Source organism: Sorex araneus, chromosome X, assembly GCF_027595985.1.
Source record: "Sorex araneus isolate mSorAra2 chromosome X, mSorAra2.pri, whole genome shotgun sequence".
Lineage (NCBI taxonomy): Eukaryota > Metazoa > Chordata > Mammalia > Eulipotyphla > Soricidae > Sorex > Sorex araneus.
The window spans coordinates 166,383,284-166,400,851 of NC_073313.1; the positions used below are offsets into that span (position 1 = coordinate 166,383,284).

A 17,568-nucleotide genomic window follows, 5' to 3' on the forward strand; every position below is an offset into this window, starting at 1 on the left:
CTGAGGGCTGCAGAGTGCTCCCGGGACCTCTGACCTGGGGTCAGAGGTCATCTAAGGCACAGCCCATCCACACCTGCAGCTGATCCTGGATCAAGCTGTGGCCCTGCAGAAGGGCCCCCTCCCCTCCCACCCATGCCTGGGCAGGGCTGGGGTGGCCCTGGGGTCTCCAAGTACCACATCCTCAGGCCCTTGCATGAAAATCACTGACCTACTCGGCCGAGAATCACCTCCCCGCACAGAAGCAGAAAAGGCAAATAACCCAAATAAAATAATAAAATCCCAGGTCCTAGGTTCTCCGGACCACCTCGGGGGTCTGTGAAACTGGGGCTGCCTGCCTGCAAGGCGGGATGTGCGCTAACCACTGCACTCCCTTTCTGGCCCCCGGAGATGGTGTTGCAGAGGGCCCAGGAGTCGGAAGCGCTTGGTGACTGTGGTTACTCTCTCCCACCTGCTCTGGGCCGTGACCCCCACTGGCCGCCCCTACGCAGTGAATTTTTTTGGGGGGGGGGTGTCACCCGTTCCTCTGGCCTCAGCTCATGCGTCACTTCAGTGGGTGCCAGCGCGTCCCTGTCCCCCCATCTTGGGTCACTGCACCAAGCATGTCCCCTCCACTTGTCTCTCGTCCCCAAAGGTGCGGCCGGTCACTTTCTCAGTGGCCACGCCCAAGACCAGCTTTGGTCTGCGGGTGTCGGGGGTGTGGGTGGTGTAGACGGAACTACAAGGTTTGGGCTGTCCTGGGCCTTAGGGCCAGCCGCCCCCTCCCCAGCCCCCACTGGCCTCTCTCGCCCACTGTCCCCCGCAGGGGACAGAGGCAGGAAAGGCACACGGCTGATCCGTTCATTTCCCAGCAGCCGAGCACTGAGCCGGGAGTAATCCCTGAGCACAGCTGGGAGTGTGCTGTAAACCCCCGCCTGACGGCTGCACTTTGCCCCCGTCCAAATTCTCCTTTTTCCTCTCCTCTGTCCCCAAATAAAACACGGAGGTGACCGCGTGCCCAAGAGTGCAAAGCCGTGTGTGGGGGAGCTGGGGGGGGGGGGTCCGTGCCCTCCAAGCCGCTCTCTGACAGTGCTCGGGCCCGGTGGCGTCCCGGGGCCACGGCGTTCCCGGGACTCAGGGCTGGAGCCGCGCAGCCCCCTCGAGGAACGTTCAACCGCCATGAACCCGCCCTCTCGCTCCATCTGTCAGCCGCGAGCGTTTCCTCCCGTCCTGACTAAAAAAGGATTTTCTCCTGGCAGGCACGCAGGTCTGGGGCCTGCTCAGCGCCAGCCCCGGCCGCAGGGCCCAGAACGTTCCGCAGGGGGGGCCCGTGGGCCCAGGAGAGGGGCTGGGACCCCAGCAGCCCCGGAGCCCTCCAAGGCCGGCTGGCCCCAATATTCCGCCCCAACCCCAGTGCCCTTGCGCGACAGCCATGCTGGCTGGGGGGTGGGGGGGAGGGGAAGGGAGGGAGAGAGGAAGAAGGAGGGAAGGAAGGAAGGAGAGAAGGGAGGGAGGGAGGAAGGAGGCAGGGAGGGAGAGAAAGAATGAAAAGGAAGGGAGGGAGGAAGGAAGAGGAAGGAAAGAAGAAGGGAAGGAAGAGAAGGTGGAAGGAAGGAGGGAAGGGGGAAGAGGAAGGGAGGGAGGGAGGAAGGAAGGGGGGAAGGAGGGAGGGAGGGAAGGAAGGAAAGAAGGAAGGGGAAGGGAGGGAGGAAGCAAGGGAGGAAACGAGGGAGGAGGGGAGGGAGGGAGGGAAGTAAGGAGGCAAGGAAGGAAGGGAGGAAAGGAGGGAGGAAGGGAGGAAAGGAGGGAGGGAGGGTAGGAAGGAAGGAAGAAAAAGAAGGAAGAGAGGAGGGAGGGAAGGAAGGAAAAAAGGAAAGGGAGGAAGAAAGGAAGAGGCATGAAGGAAAGGGAAGGAGGAAGGGAGGAAGCAAGGGAGGAAACGGAGGAGGAAGGGGGGAGGGAAGTAAGGAGGGAGGGAAGTAAGGAGGCAAGGAAGGAAGGAAGGAAGGAGGGAGTAAGGAAGGATGGGAGGAAAGGAGGAAGGAAGGAGAGAGGGAAGGAAGGAGAAGGGAGGAAAGAAGAGAAGGTGGAAGGAAGGAGGGAGAAAAGGAGGGAGGGAGGAAGCGAGGGAAGAGGAGGGGAGGGAAGAGGAGGGGAAGGGAGGGAGGGAGGGAGGTAAGGCCAGGAAGGAAGGAGGGAGGAAGGAAGGAGAGCGGGAAGGAAGGAGAAGGGAGGAAGGAGAGAAGGTGGAAGGAAGGAGGGAGGAAGGGAGGGAGGGAGGAAAGGGAGGGAGAAGGAGGGAAAGGAGGGAGGGAGGAGGAGGGAGGGAGGGGGCGGGCACCCGTGCTGACGTCCCTTCCGCGGGCCGCGTGGGGCCTGGGGTCCTGTGGACGGTGTCGGCAGGGTGGGCTGCCAGTGACTCCCCTGCCGGCCTCTCCTGGGCGCGTGCAGGGGGGGGACCCGGGGCGGGCCCCACAGCCCTCTGCCTGGGCCCGCGGGCTCCCCCTGCTGGCTGGGCCGGGCGCTGGTGTGTCTTGGGCGCTCCTGGGCAGGGAGGGTGAGAGGCAGCCCGGGGGGGGGGGGGGGGTCTGGGTGGGGGCCGGGCTGGGGTCCGAGGACCCTGGTTCCGCCGGGGGGGCCCAGGGGCTCTGCACAGCCAGGGCCTGTCTGCTGGGGCCAGAGTGTGTCTCCGTGCGTGCGGGTGGGGCCCAGCCTCGCAGTGCGGGGTCGGGGCTGAGTGTGGGACTTGGGGCATGTTCGTGGCAGGCGTGGATCATGGCTGCGTGCAGGGCCCTGAGTTTCCTGGATTGTGTGGCCGTGGCCGTGTGTGGCTCTCTGAGTGCGTCCGTGGGTTGTGTGTCCATGGCCGTGTGTGGCTCTGTGTGTCCGTGAGTTGTGTGTCCGTGTCTGTGTGTGGGTCTCTGAGTGCGTCTGTGGGTTGTGTGTCCGTGTCCATGTGTGGGTCTCTGAGCGCTTCCGTGGATTGTGGGGGTCTCTGAGTGTGTCCGTGGATTGTGTGGTCATGTCTGTGTGGGGGTCTCTGAGTGTGTCCGTGGGTTGTGTGGCTGTGTCCGTGTGGGTGTCTGAGCTCGCCTGTGGGTTGGGTGTCTGTGTCCGTGTGTGGGTCTCTGAGTATGTCCGTGGGTTGTGTGTCTGTGTCCATGGGTTGTGTGGCTGTGGCTGTGTGGGGATCTCTGAGCTTATCTGTGGGTTGTGTGTCCGTGTTCATGGGTTGTGTGTCCGTGTCTCTGTGGCCGACTCGTGGCGCTGGCAGCTCGCGACACGTGTCCGGGGCCAAGAGCTTGTGCGTGGCTGTTCCCGCACACAGGCCCCGGCTCTGGGGGTGCAGCGGGGCCCGTGGCCCTGGAGTCTCGGTCCTCACACTCACCCCTGCCCCCACACTTGCTCCCCGGGGGCTCACGGAGCAGCAGGGGGGACGTGGCAGCCGCTGGGCGCTGTCTGGTGCCACGTCTCCTCCCTGGTGTCTCTGTGTATTACTTGCTTCTTCCTAGAAGGTGTGAGCAGGATTGCCGCCTGCCCGCCCACCCTCCCCCTCCCCCCTCCCTCCCTCCCCCTCCTCCCTTCCTCCCTCCCTTTCTTCCTTCCTTTCCTTCCCTCCTTCCTCCCTCCCTCCCTCCTTTCCTTCCTTCTTTCCCTCCCTCCCTCCTTCCCTCCTTCCTTTCTTCCTTTCCTCCTCCCTCCCTCCTTCCCTCCCTCTCTCCTTCCCTCCTTCCCTCCTTCCTTCCTTCCTTCCTTCCTTCCTTCCTTCCTTCCTTCCTTCCTTCCTTCCTTCCTTCTTTCCTTTTTCCTGCCTTTGTACTTTTTTCCTTCCTTCCCTTCTTCCCTCCTTCCTTTCTCCTTCCTCTCTTTCTTCCTTCCTACCTTTTCTCCCTCCCTCCCTCCCTCCCTCCCTCCCTTCCTTCCTTCCTTCCTTCCTTCCTTCCTTCCTTCCTTCCTCCCTCCCTCCCCCCCTCCCTCCCTCCCTCCTTCCTCCCTTCCTCCCCCCACGCCTGTCAGTGCCCCGGGATGCTCCCGTCAGTGCTCAGACACCCTGTGTGTTCCCGGGGATGGAGCCCAGCCTGCCCGCTGCCTGTCCTGTGTGCCCACTCCCTCCAGGGGGCGCCCTTGGGGAGAGCTCAGGGCCCCTCCCTGAGCCAGGGTCCGTGCTCCAGTGACCTCCTGCATGCTGGGCGCGTCCCCCCACGTCTGTGGTCTCGGAGAGACCAGACTGGGGGTGGGGGACACGGAGGGGGGCTCGGGGACGGGCCACGGGGTTCCCGGAAAGCCCCGGACCTGTGTCTCCTCAGCCCCCAGAGCCCCTCTGAAGACCCTTACCCCTGTTTTGGGGGGCCAAGAAACCCATTTCGGGCGCCCCTGCAGGAGAGCGGGGCCCCCTCCTTCCTCTCGCCCCCACGCACCCCTGCGCCTCCCGCGGGACTAATGTGCTAATTGCCGAGCGGTGGCAGCTCACGTGGGTGTGGGGGCGCCCGACGCCCCCCCAGGCAGCAGCTCCCGGGGAAACACGGCTCCGCCCCCCTCCCCGTCCTGCCTGCATCGGGGGGCGAGACCTGAGCAGGGCCTGGGGGCACCGGGGGGCGGTGGGGGTCTCCTGGGGGCAGAGGGCACGACCCCTGCCCCCGCCCCTGGGTGCCCTGGTGGTCACTTCCCAGCTGCCCGCGCTGGACGCTGGTTGGACGCTGGCCCTGGCACTGCGGCATTCCACGCAGGCGCGGAAGGCCACGGTGCAGGGGTGAGGCAGGCCGCAGGGGCGGGACGCCCGCAGCTCTGGGACTGCCCAGAGGTTTGGGGTGGGCGCGTGTCGCCCCCCGTGGGTGCTGGGGGGTGCGGGGCGAGGGACCCCCCCTTTGCCAAGCCCTGTCACGTGTCGTCCCGTGGTTCATCGATTGGCTCGAGCGGGCACCAGTCACGTCTCCATGGTGAGACTTGTTGTGACTGTGTTTGGCATCTCGAAGACGCCACGGGGAGCTTGCCAGGCTCTGCCGTGCGGGTGGGATCCTCTCGGTAGCTGGCCGGGATCTCCGAGAGGGACGGAGGAATTGAACCCGGGTCGGCCGCGTGCAAGGCCAACGCCCTCCCCGCTGTGCTATCGCTCCAGCCCTCCCTTTGCCAAACGCTCCTGAACTGAGCCTTGGGTCTCAGTCAGTGCTCCGGGGCCGGGCTCCCGTGCTCCCACCGTGCTCCTCCCGTGCCCAATGCAGCTTCCGGGTCCCTGAGTCTGATCTGAGCCCAGGTCAGCACTGCAGACTGACCCTTGTTGGTCCAGAGCCTCTCGGGGGGTGGGGGGGGCACTGCCCTCAGCTGCCCTGTCCCTCGGGCCCCAACTTGGCCGGCTTCCAGGACACAGACCACTGCCCGCCTCCATGATGACCACAAGCTCCGGAACGAGGGCTGCGGCCGCCTGCCCACGTGGCCCCTGACACACGTACCTGTGGCCTGCAGACCCCCGGGTCTGGCCACCGGGCCCACAGTGGACAGCATGCTTTTTTTTTTTCTTTGCTTTTTGGGTCCCACCCGGCGATGCTCAGGGCTGACTCCTGGCTCTGCACTCAGGAATCACTCCTGGCGGTGCTCGGGGGACCCTAGGGGATGCCGGGGATCGAACCTGGGTGGCTGCATGCAAGGCAAATGCTCTAACCATTGTACTATCACTCCGGCCCCCAGTTTCCTTTTACTTATTTATTTATTTATTTAGGTTTTTGGGTCCCACCCGGCGATGCTCAGCGGCTCCTCCCGGCTCTGCACTCAGGAATCACTCCTGGCGGTGCTCAGGGGACCCTAGCAGATGCCGGGGATCGAACCCGGGTCCTCCCCGCTGTGCTCCCGCTGGGGCCCGCGCGGGCGGCGGCTCAAGGCCCTGCTCTCCTCTCTTGCAGACCAACGATGCCTTAGGTGCCACCTGGAACTGGCTCTACTTCATCCCCCTCATCATCATCGGTTCCTTCTTCGTGCTCAACCTCGTCCTGGGGGTCCTGTCTGGGTAAGTGACCCCTGCGGGGCTCGGCCCCCGCCCCCCAGCCGTCCCGTGCTGTCCACCGCGTGCTCCCTGCCTGCCGCCTGGGTGGGCGTCCAAGGACGCACTCGGCCCGCCCGGGCCCAGACGAGGGGTCGGTTCAGCCCCCCCGGGGCCAGGCTGCGTTTGGGATTCGGGCTCTGGACTCTGTGGTTCCCCCAGGCACTGCCGGCGGGTGTTGGCGTGAGTGTGGGCGCAGGCCAGCCCGACCCCTCGGGAGACCCTGGCTCTGTGGTGTGTTGCCCGCCCGGCTCTGAGAGTTGGGCGTCAGGTGCCACGTCGTTCCTGTTCGTCGATTTGCTCGAGCAGGCGCCAGTAACGTCTCCATTCGTCCCCGTCGCGTGGTAGTGTAGGCTGATGGTGTATTATATATTTAAGAAAAATGGTCATGGCAGGGAATGAAAATGGGGAGAAGAGAAGATCATTTTTTAAAAAATCAAAACTGCGGGGCTAGAGTGATAGCACAGCGGGGAGGGCGTTTGCCTTGCACGTGGCCGACCCGGGTTCGATTCCCAGTGTTCCATAGGGTCCCCTGAGCACTGCCAGGAGTGATTCCTGAGTGCATGAGCCAGGAGTGACCCCTGAGCATCGCCAGGTGTGACCCAAAAAGCAAAAAAAAAAAAAGAAGAAGAAAATCAAAACTGCAGTTGGGGGGCTGGAGTGATAGCACAGTGGGTAGGGCGTTTGACTTGCACGTGGCCGACTCGGGTTTGATTCCCAGCATCCCATAGGGTCCCCTGAGCACCGCCAGGGGTAATTCCTGAGTGCAGAGCCAGGAGTAACCCCTGTGCAATGCCAGGTATGACCCCAAAAAGCAAAAAAAGAAAAGAATACATAAATAAAACTGCAGTTGGGGCCAGAGGGCGCGCCATGCACTTGCAGGGGTGAGGGTCTGCCTATGGGGGGGCGGGGGGACTGGTTCAAGTCTCCAAGCACTGAGCAAAAAAAATAAAATCTCTAGCAACAGCAGGAAAAAAATAAAACCAAGTAGGATCAGTATCGGCAGAAATAGGAGGGAAATTATGCCAAGAGCCAAATCACAGGTTGCTGTGTGAGGAGGAAAAGAAAAAAAAAAAAAAGAGAAAGTCTGTTTTGCAGCTCGCACAGCTCTGGGAATAATAGTGCAGCGACACCGAAGGCAGGCGTCTCACGTCAAGGTGAAAATGAGTCATCGCGATGTAAATGCCCCGAAAGATGCTAGAAAGCAAAGGGCTGGAAGTCGGAAGCTCGGGAAACCAGGGCTGGGGCGGTAGTCCGGCGGGGAGGGCATTGGCCTGGCACGCGGCCAACCCGGGTTCGAGCCCCAGCATCCCCTAGGGTCCCCCGAGCACCGCCAGGAGTAATTCCTGAGTGCAGAGCCAGGAGTCAGCCCTGAGCATCGCCAGGTGGGACCCAAAAAGCCTTGAGAAGGAAGATCAAGCCCCGGGGTGGGCCCAGGATTCCGTTGGGATTCGGGAGGAGGCTCAGAGCTGAGAGAGGGGCCGGGGGAGACCCCAGCAGAGCCCCCCTGAGGGCCGAGGGAAAGGGGGACAGAGCTGGTGGGCTGCAGAGAGGAGGCGTCCGTTCGGGGGCTGCGTGCCTGGGAGTGTGGCCAGGTAAACTTTGGCCACCAGTGGAAGCCGGACCCAAACCGGACGTGTGGGGAGGTTAAAAGCATTTGGTGGGGGCTGGAGCGACAGCACAGCGGGGAGGGCGTTGGCCTGGCACTCGGCTGACCCGGGTTCGATCCCCGGCATCCCATAGGGTCCCCCGAGCACCGCCAGGAGGAGCTGGGATGGCTCCCAGCCAGTGTTCCCCGGAGCCTGCAGTGTCCCATGTGGCTGCCCAGAGTTCGGTTGGGAGGGCCATGCTGGGGGGACGGGACGAGGGAGCCCACCTCGGGAGCCGGGATGCCTCTGCCCGTGGCGTCCTCCTTCCCAGCTGCCGGAAAGCCACAGGGAAGGGCCCAGGGGGTTCTTGAGGGGGGGGTTACAGACGGCCACGAAGGGCCACGGGCACCCGGTGTGAAGCTGCCTGCATGATGCAGGGGTGCACGCAGATTTGGGGGGCCGGGCACGATGCTGAGAGGGACCCACAGGCTGCAGTGGCCGAAAGCGAGAAGAGAAGGCAAGGACGCAGCTGCTTCTCCTCCTCCTTTTAATTTTTTGCTCTTTGGGTCCCACCCGGCGATGCTCAGGGCTGACTCCTGGCTCTGCACTCAGGAATCACTCCTGGCAGTGCTCGGGGGACCCTAGGGGATGCCGGGGCTCGAACCCGGGTCGGCCGTGTGCAGGGCCGAGGCCCTCCCCACCGTGCCCTCTCTCCCGCTCCCTGCTGCCCTTCTTTTTTTTTTTTTTTAATTAGTTTATTTTTAATTAGAGAGTCATCGTGAGGGTACAGTTACAGATCCATACATCTTTATGCTCATGCTTCCCCCATACAAAGTTCAATAACCCATCCCTTCACCAGTGCCCATTCTCCACCACCCGTAAACCCAACATCCCTCCCCCCCTCCCCAGGCCCGTCTCCCCCCACCCCACCCTGCCACTATGGCAGGGAATTCCCTTTTGTTCTCTCTCTCTGATTAGGTGTTGTGGTTTGCAATAGAGGTGTTGAGTGGCCATTGTGTTCAGTCTCTAGTCTGTATTCCGCCCGCCTCACCCTTCCCCCACCTGCTGCCCTTCTTAATTTCGCCTCCGGGTGCTTTGGTGGTGCCGGGGTGCAGCCTCCGGGGGTTGGGGGTCCACGGGCTGTGTCTCCCACTGGGTACCCGTCCTGGGCTACGTGACGCTTGTCCTGGCGGTGAGGACAGGTCCGCGGGAGCCGGGCCAAGTTCCTCTCTGGGTGTCGTGCCCCGTGGGCAGAGGCGGGGGGGTGGGGGTCAGTTCCCTGGGCTGGGCAGGGGTGAGGCGTGAGGGGTGCGGGCGGCCCCCTGCAGGCCCGAGGGTGCCCGCCTGGCCCCTGAGAGGAGGGGCGCGTGCGTGCGGGGCTTTAGGAGTCTCCTAGGAAGTGGCAGCTGAGGAGAACCGGGGCGGGGAGGGGGCAGGGGGAGCAGGTGAGCTTCCCGTCTCCCTGGCAACGGGGAAGGCTGCATCCCAGGTGCACGCCGGGCTCTGCAGGGGGCTGGACTGTCCGTGCAGAGCAGCCGGCCTGGTGGCCTCCTGGGGGTCCCGGAATCTGCTCTGTGCAGATGGGAAGGGAAGGGGGTTGGGGGGGGCACCCCCTGCGGCAGGGTTGGAGGCAGGGCCAGGCCTCGCTGGGTCACCCGCGGCCCAAGGTCTGATGCCAGGGGGGGCCAGGGGCCTGGCCCAGGACCGGGGTGTCATGTGACTAAGAGGGAGTCGTGTGAATGAAGTTGGCGGGGGGCGTCTGCCTTGGGTATCGGCTTCATACACCCTCATGCTGGGGAGGGTGTGTGTGTGTGTGTGTGTGTGTGTGTGTGTGTGTGTCGGTGTGTGTCTGTGTGTGTCTGCATCTGTGTGTCTGTGTGCGTATCTGTGCATGTCTGTCTCTGCATGTCTGTGTGTGTCTGTATGTCGGTGTGTATGAGTCTGTGTCTGTGCATATTTGTGCGTGTCTGTGTGTATCTGTGTGTGTCTGTGTGTCTGCGCGTGTTTGTGCGTGTCTGTGTCTGTGTGTTTGTGTGTGCATGTATGTATCTGTGTGTGTCTGTGTGTGTGCTTGTGCGTGTCTGTGCCTGTGCGTGTCTGTGTCTGTGCGTGTCTGTGCCTGTGCGTGTCTGTGCCTGTGTGTGTCTGTGCCTGTGTGTGTCCGTATGTCTGTGTCTCTGTGTCTGTGCGTGTCTGTGCCTGTGTGTGTCCGTATGTCTGTGTCTCTGTGTCTGTGCGTGTCTGTGTGTCTCTGTGTGTCTGTTTGTGTCAGTGTCTCTGTGTGTGCGTCTATGTGGGTGTGTCTTCATGTGTGTGTGTGTGTGTGTGTGTGTGAATTTCTCAGGCAAACACGGGTCTCGAGTGGAAGACGTGGAGGTACTGTCCAGTGTCGCGGGGAGTGGACGCCTTATTCCAAGGTGGCGAGGGGAAGGGTCTCTTCTCTGGGGGCCACCCCGGCCCGGCAGTGCTCAGGGCTGACTCCCGGCTCTGTGCTCAGAGATCGCTCCTGGCGGTGCCCAGGGGATGCCGGGGATCAAACCTGTGCAGAGGCCAACCTTGACCAGAAAATCACGGGGCGGGGGGGGGGGCCTCGAGACGGTGCAGCGTGTGGATTTGGGGATTTATAGGTGCTTACATGGGGTCTCGCCTGGCTGGTGGGGCCATCCCCGGGACGTGTCACTCCTCAGCCCCACGGTGCCAGCAGTGCCCAGGACACCGCGTGGTGCCCGGGACAGTCGCCGCCGCCCACACCGTATTCCGCTGCCTGTGTTGGTTCAGAGCTTCTGGTGCCCTCACGTGTGGAAGTCGATGTGGAGGTCTCGTTCTGTTCAGCAGGGAGAACCCTTCGTAGGGCGCAGCCGAAAGAACAGAGGCAGAGCCTGGAGGAGGGAGAAAAGGCCTTTTTTCTATGGCAGTTACAGTATTTATACCTCCCTGTTGGGAGGAGGTGGTGCCAGGACCCCCAACAGAAATGCAGGGTGTGGCACGGGATTTAGCTAGTAATAAACAAATGCTGATAGGATAAGATCAGTAAGATTAGGAGTGGCAACCTTTGCTAGGTGTGGCATGGGGTTAGCTAGTGATTAAACAAATAGTGACAGGATAAGATCAGTAAGGTAAAATGGCTCCCTACACTCGCGGTGCTGGGGGGGCGGGAGTGGGGGCGCCAGGACCCCCGCCAAGCCCCCCCTCCGCCTCCTCCTGTCGTGCAGCCTTCCTCGAGTTGCAGCGGGTTGCTGGAATGTTCTCTGTGCGCTGGGGTCCCCCACTGTGTGTGAGCAAGCCCGGACCCCCAGTGCGGCCAGGCTGTGGCCCCCTGCCCCCACCCCTTGGACTCAACTCCCCCTTCCCTCCCCCCGCCCCCTCTGTCCCTATCTCTCAATGCCGTGGACCCCTGGGCAGAAGTTGCAGAAGTGATCACTCGGGATAACACAGTGTAATTTGGTTACGGGGTTTAATTCATCATCCGAGCAAGGACAAGCACGAACACCCTGTGAAGGCTTCACCCCTGCCGGCTGCCGGGAGAACATTATTATTATTATTATTATTATTATTTTTAAAAAGTTTTTAATGAAGCATCGTGAGATGCAGTTACAGACTTACGAACTTTCGTGATTTCGTTTCAGTCATACGATGATCGAGCACCCAGCCCTCCACCAGTGCCCATTCTCCACCCCCAATGTCCCCTGTATCCCTCCCACCACCCCCCATCCCTCTACCCCCCTGCCTCTGTGGCAGGCACCTTCCCTCTTTCTCTCTCTCTCTTCCTTTGGGTGTTATGGGTTGCAATATACAGGTACCAAGCGGCCATCATGTTTGTTGCAACAATGTTGCAGTGAGGTTTGGTTAGACAGTCCAAGGCATTTAAGACATGCACGCGAAAGAAATATACATTTTTCTGGGAGGGTCACGTAACTGTGTCCGGAGTTTGTTGTGCTGTGGCCAGCCAGAGAGCAGCCTGTTTGTTCAGCCTCCTTTTATTAACTAGCTTGATGTTTCAACCAGTGATAATTCAGCCACGTAGGCAGAATATGCAAATTAACTTAGTCCACGGAAACAGTATCAAAGTCAGTTACTCAGCCGGAAGCGTAGTCAGTTACAGTAACAGTGACAGAGAAACAGTTTCAACATCCAAGCCTAGCGGGGCCTGAGATTATGGGACGTTGGACACCAACATTGTTTGGTCCGTAGCCTCCTTTCAGCACACATCTCCCATCCCGAGCGGGCCCTCCGAGATCATTCACTCAGTGCTCCCTTCTCCACCCCAGCCGCCTTTTCCCCCAGCACATGAGGCCGGCTTCTAAGCCATGGAGCCACCCTCCTGGCCCTTATCTCGACTGTCCTTGGGTGCCAGTCTCCCAACTGTTATATAAAATAACAGTCTCTATGTTATTTTATACCCCACAAATGAGTTCAGCCCTGTTGTGTCTCTCTCTCTCTCTCTCTCTCTCTGACTCATTTCACTCAGCATGATGCTCTCCGTGTAGATCCACTTCTCTGCAGATTTCATGACTCCATCTCCTCTAACAGCTGCATAGTATTCCGTTGTGGAGTTGGACCGAAGTTTCTTTAACCAGTCATCTGTTTCTGGGGCACTTGTTTAATTTTTTCCCCAGATTCTGGCTATTGTAAATAGGAGCACATTATCTTGATGGAATTTTGACGCCTGCCTCACTGGGTTTTGGTCCCTTTTTGACAGATCTGCTGGCGACTCTAGTTCCGATGGGGATCAAGCCTCACACTTACCACTCTCTCTCTTTTTTTTTTTTTTTGAGTCACCGTGAGCTACAGTCACACACAAAGCTTTCCTGTTTGAGTGTCAGCCGTACAGTGATGGAATAGTCAGTGCTCACCTACTATGTACTGTAAACAGTTCATGCTCACCTAGTATGTGCTGTGAACAGTCAGTGCTCACCTACTATGTGCTGCGAACAGTCAGTGCTCACCTACTATGTGCTGCGAACAGTCAGTGCTCACCTACTAGTGCCATGAAAAATCAGTGCTCACCTATCTGCTATGAATCGTCAGTGCTCACCTACTATGTGCCATGAACAGTCAGTGCTCACCTACTATGTACTGTAAATAGTTCATGCTCACCTACTATGTGCTTGAACAGTCAGTGCTCGCGTACTTTGTGTGTGACCAGTCAGGGCTCACCTCTGTGCCATGAAGTTAGTGCTCACCTACTATGTGCCGTGAACAGTCCGTGCTCACCTACTGTGTGCCATGAACAGTGCTCACCTACTATGTGCCATGAAGTTAGCACTCATCTACTATGTGCCGTGAGCAGTCAGTGCTCACCTACTGTGTGCCATGAACAGACAGTGCTCATCTATGTGCCATGAACAGTGCTCAGTGCTTACCTACTATGTGTTGTGAACAGTCAGTGCTCACCTGTGTGTCACGAACAGTGCTCAGTGCTCACCTACTATGTGCTGTGAGCAGAAGGTGCTCACCTACTATGTATGACCAATCAGTGCTCGCCTATGTGCTATGAAATTAGTGTTCACCTACTATGTGCCATAAACATTCAGTGCACACCTACTATGTGCTGTGAACAGACAGTGCTCACTATGTGCCGTGAACAGGCAGTACTCACTATGTGTGGAGCCAGTCAGTGCTCACCTATGTGCCATGAAGTTAGTGCTCACCTACTATGTGCTGTGAACAGACCATGCTCACCTATTACGTGCTATAAACAGTCTGTGCTCACCTACTATGTGCTGTGAACAGTCAGTGCTCACGTGTTCCACCAGTGTTGTCCTACTACGTGCTGGGCACCGACTGCAGAAAGCACGTGTTTTGGTGCCCCAGAGGAACACGGGCAGAACTGAACCCGGGGCCGGCCAGGCTGGCTGTGGGTGCTCCCGAGGGGCCCGGGGCCAGTGGTCTGGGGCTGTGACCCCGGCTGCGCGGGTCATGGGGTCACAGCCTGCGAGGCCTGCCGGGACCCCACGCCCAGCCCTGCTGCCTCTCCCTCCCCCACCCCCTCCCACTCACATCCCCCCTCCCGCCTTCCTGCCCTTCCTCCAGCCTCCAGCCCGGCCCGCCTGCCCCCGGGCCTTTGCCCCTTGCCCCGCTGACCCTCCCCTACAACCTGGGCCTGGAGACCCCGTGGAGACGCAGGATGCAGGGGTGCATGGCCGGGAGGGGGGTGGTGTTAGGCCTGGCCACACCCTCTCTCGGTGGGGGCCCAGCTGGGGGCCCCCTTGTCAGCCCAGTGTCCCCCCCCCCGTACACCCCCCCCCCGTGAGGCGTCCCCCACCCCACCCCGGCCACCCGCCCTGCTCTGCTGCTCGGCCGATTGTACCGTGGGGCGGCTGTGCCCTCGGGGGCTGGGGGGGCAGAGGTGGGGTTGTCAGGGAGCCCCCCCCCAGGTGCCCTCGGGGGGCTCAGCATGACCTCCCGGCCTCGTCTCAGAGGCTGTCTCCGGGGCTGAGGCAGAAGGAACACGCGGCTGCAGGCCCCGGGTTATTATGTAAGCGGGGAGGAGTGAGGGCCTGCCTGCAGGGGGATAAGGGTGCACGCATGTAGAATGTGTGTGTGTGTGTGAGTGTGTATGTATGAATGTGTGTGAGTGTATGTATGTGTGCATGTGTGTACATGTGAGAGTGTGAGTGTATGTGTGTGCATGTGAATGTCTGTGAGTGTGTGTGTGTCTGTGTATGTGAGTGTGTGCGTGTGAGTGAATGTGTGCGTGTATGTGAGTGTATGTGTGTGCATGTGAGGGTGTGTGTGTACATGTGTGTGCATGTGAGTGTGTGACTGTATGTGTGTGTGAAAGTGTGTGAGTGTGCGCGTGTGTGTTTGTGTGTGTGGCGTGTGTGAGAGAGAGAGACCCCTGCCCCCCGTCCCTCCCTCCCAGCCTTGTGGGACTGTGTGGTTTCCGCCTCATATCAGGGACGGTCCCCAGAGGCCGATGCTCGAGGCGCGTCCCTCCGTGGTGCGTCTCTCGTGCAGAAGGGGGCACGTGGTGGGAGATGGGGGGTGGGGGGGAGGGGGGTGGGACGACGGGGCCCGGGAGGGGGAGCCGGGGAGGGGGGAGAAACTTTGAAGAAGGAAAAAAAAAGGAAAGAAAGAAAGGTTCCCCGTCGCCATGGCAATGTAATGAGCTTCCAAAAGTGGTATCTCTGGGGCCCGTTTTGCAGGGGAAGGCGGCGGCGGGGAGGGAGGGAGGGGCCGGGAGGGAGAGCAGGGAAGGCCAGGAAAATACTAGTGATGACAGTAGCCGTGGGCACAGGAGGCTGGGGATGGGGATGCAGGGCTGGGCCCCCAGAGAGAGGGTCGGGGGCGGTGCCCCGTGGATGGGGGCAGGAGGGTGTGCGTCTGGGGGTGGCTGCCCCCTCCCTCCCCCTTCCCCCTCCCTCTCCCTTCCTCTCCTTCCCTCCCCTTCCGTCCCCCTCCCTCAGGCTCCGGACTATGCACAGCTGAGTTCTCGGGGTGCAGAGAACAGTCCAGAAACTGAGCTCTCCTCTCCTTCCGCCTCCCTCCTCCGCCCTGCAGCCCCCACCCTTCCCAGCAAGTGACCGGCCAGCCATGGCGGGGCAGCCCTTAGCCAAGCCTTCTCTCTTTGAACAAACACGTGTGAGGGGCTGGGAGGGCACTGGCCTCCCACACAGCCGACCCGGGTTCGATCGCCGGCATCCCATAGGGCCCCCGAGCACCGCCAGGAGTGATTCCTGAGTGCAGAGCCAGGAGTCAGCCCTGAGCATCACCGGGTGGGACCCAAAAAGCCAAAAAACCGAAAAAACAAAAAACCCATGTGACTATCTTCCATCAGGTCCCCTGAAGCTCTATTCGGGTTCCCGCTGGGGTGCTCCGTGTCCCATGATACGCAGGGCTGACATTTGCCGTGTGAAGTCTGTGTGTGCGTGCATGGACGCGTTGCCCCACCGGAATTTCGGGAGCCCGGAAAACTTGGCCGATCGTTGGTCGTTTGGTGCCAAGATGCCTCGTGACTTTCACGCCTTCCGCAAACGGAACGTTTATCATGATTGATTTCCTAATGGTCCTGGCCGGGCGTTTCCCACAGACTCGTGGGTGTTGGACCATGTGCGAGTTTGTCTTACGGACCCCCGAGTTACAGCACGGTGGGATGAGTGAATCGTGGCTAGTTCTGGGTTCTGCTCTGCCTGCTGGTACCTCGGTCGTCTTTGGCGTGCCGTTCTATTTTTTTTTTTTTAGCCGTATTGATCACAGCACATTGGGGAGGGCGTCTGCCTTGCACGCGGCCGACCTGGGTTCGATTCCTCCGCCCCTCTCGGAGAGCCCGGCAGGCTACCGAGAGGATCCCGCCCGCACAGCAGAGCCTGGCAAGCTCCCCGTGGTGTATTCGAGATGCCAAACACAGTCACGACAAGTCTTACCGTGGAAACGTGACTGGCGCCCGCTCGAGCCAATCGATGAGCAACAGGACGACAGTGCGACAGGGCTACAGACACCTGAGCCCAGAGTCGAGACCTTCATGGCCTGACTCAACTGCGTGTGGCATCTCTCCCAGGTGGTAACAGATTGGGGTCGTTTGTAGGCCGTGGAAGTGAATGTGGGGTTATTTTATTTTTATTTTTTTGCTTTTTGGGTCACACCCGGCGATGCTCATGGGTCACTCCTGGCTCTGCACTCAGGAATCACCCCTGGCCGTGCTCGGGAAACCATATGGGATGCTGGGAATTGAACCCGGGTTGACCTCGTGCAAGGCAAACGCCCTCCCCGCTGTGCTATCGCTCCAGCCCCGAATGTGGGGTTATTTTTAATAAACTTATTCCTCCCTCCCTACTCCCGTGTCTCTGTGTGTGTGTGTGTGTGTATGTGTGTACACATATACACCCCACCTCTTTTTTTCTTTTTTAACTTGCTTTTCCTGCTAACAACTTCGAGTTGTTTTTTTTTCCTTTCTGAATTCGTTTCCTTCCTCAAAGCACATCCCTCAGATATTCCTTTATGACTGCGAGCGCCTCTGGCTTTCTCTTTGTCTAAAATTATCTTCCCTCGGCCTAATTTCGTACGTTGGTGATTGGGGTGGTGGGGGGGATCTATAATTCAGAAGCTGAATTATAGGCTGAGGGCGGAGTTCAGGGGGAGAGTTGTAGGTCTGACATGTTTGATCTCCGCCACTGTGGGCGGGGAAAAAAAAATAATCTGATTCCAAGGTGCGTTGTCTTGGCGTTCTCCGTGTCTTCCCGCCTCTCGGCTTCTCCACCCCCGACGAGACCCGTCATCCCTCAGGACGGTTTTCATCCCCGTGACTTCTTTGGGGACGGCGTGGGTTGGGGGGTCCTAGCCTGGCCCGAGGCCGACCCGGGTTCAAGCCCCCGGCATCCCCTAGGGTTCCCCCGAGCACCGCCAGGAGTAATCCCTGAGTGCATGAGCCGGGAGTCAGCCCTGAGCATCGCCGGGTGGGACCCAAAAAAGAAAAAAGAAAAAGAAAAGGCAGAGGGGGGAGCACTGAGGGAGGAGCATGGAGCGGGGACTGAGCCTGGGCGGGGGTGGGGGTGTGACACTCGCTGCAGTCTCCAGCGTCAGTCGGCAGAGCCCTGAATGGGCCCCCCGGGCCTCTTAGCGGTCCGAGGGATATTGGCCGTGTCGCCGCTGCGTTTCCCAGCCCTGGACGGGGCTTTCGGGCCCCCTGGCCGCCTCCTCCTCACACAGCTGCTGCTGCGTGACGCGTCCGTGGGAACAGCCAGTTTCTCCCCGCAAGGAACGGCCCGACTGGGGGCCTCGGGGCTGCGGGGAAACGCCTTTGCCCCTGTGAACGGCGCTGCCCCGGCTCTGTGGCCAAGAGGCACTTCCCAGTTCCCCCGGGTGTGTGTGTGTGTCTATGTGTGTGAGTGTGAATGTGTGTGGTTGTGTGTATTTGTGTGTGTGGTTGTGTATTTGGTGTATGTGTGAGAGTGTGAGTGTGTGGTTGTGTGTATTTTTGTGTGTGTGGTTGTGTGTGTATTTGTGAGTGTGAGAGTGTGTGTGCGCATGTAT

General features: G+C 60.2%; 1 protein-coding gene across 1 annotated transcript in view; it reads left to right on the forward strand.

Annotated features, from left to right (window-relative positions):
* The window catches only part of CACNA1E (calcium voltage-gated channel subunit alpha1 E), a 166,855-nt gene that overhangs the window by 104,055 nt on the left and 45,232 nt on the right, over positions 1 to 17,568 (forward strand). Inside the window, exon 9 of the mRNA XM_055121224.1 lies at positions 5,871 to 5,974. Within this exon, the coding sequence (XP_054977199.1) occupies positions 5,871 to 5,974 (104 nt within the window). The remainder of the gene's footprint in view (positions 1 to 5,870; positions 5,975 to 17,568) is intronic.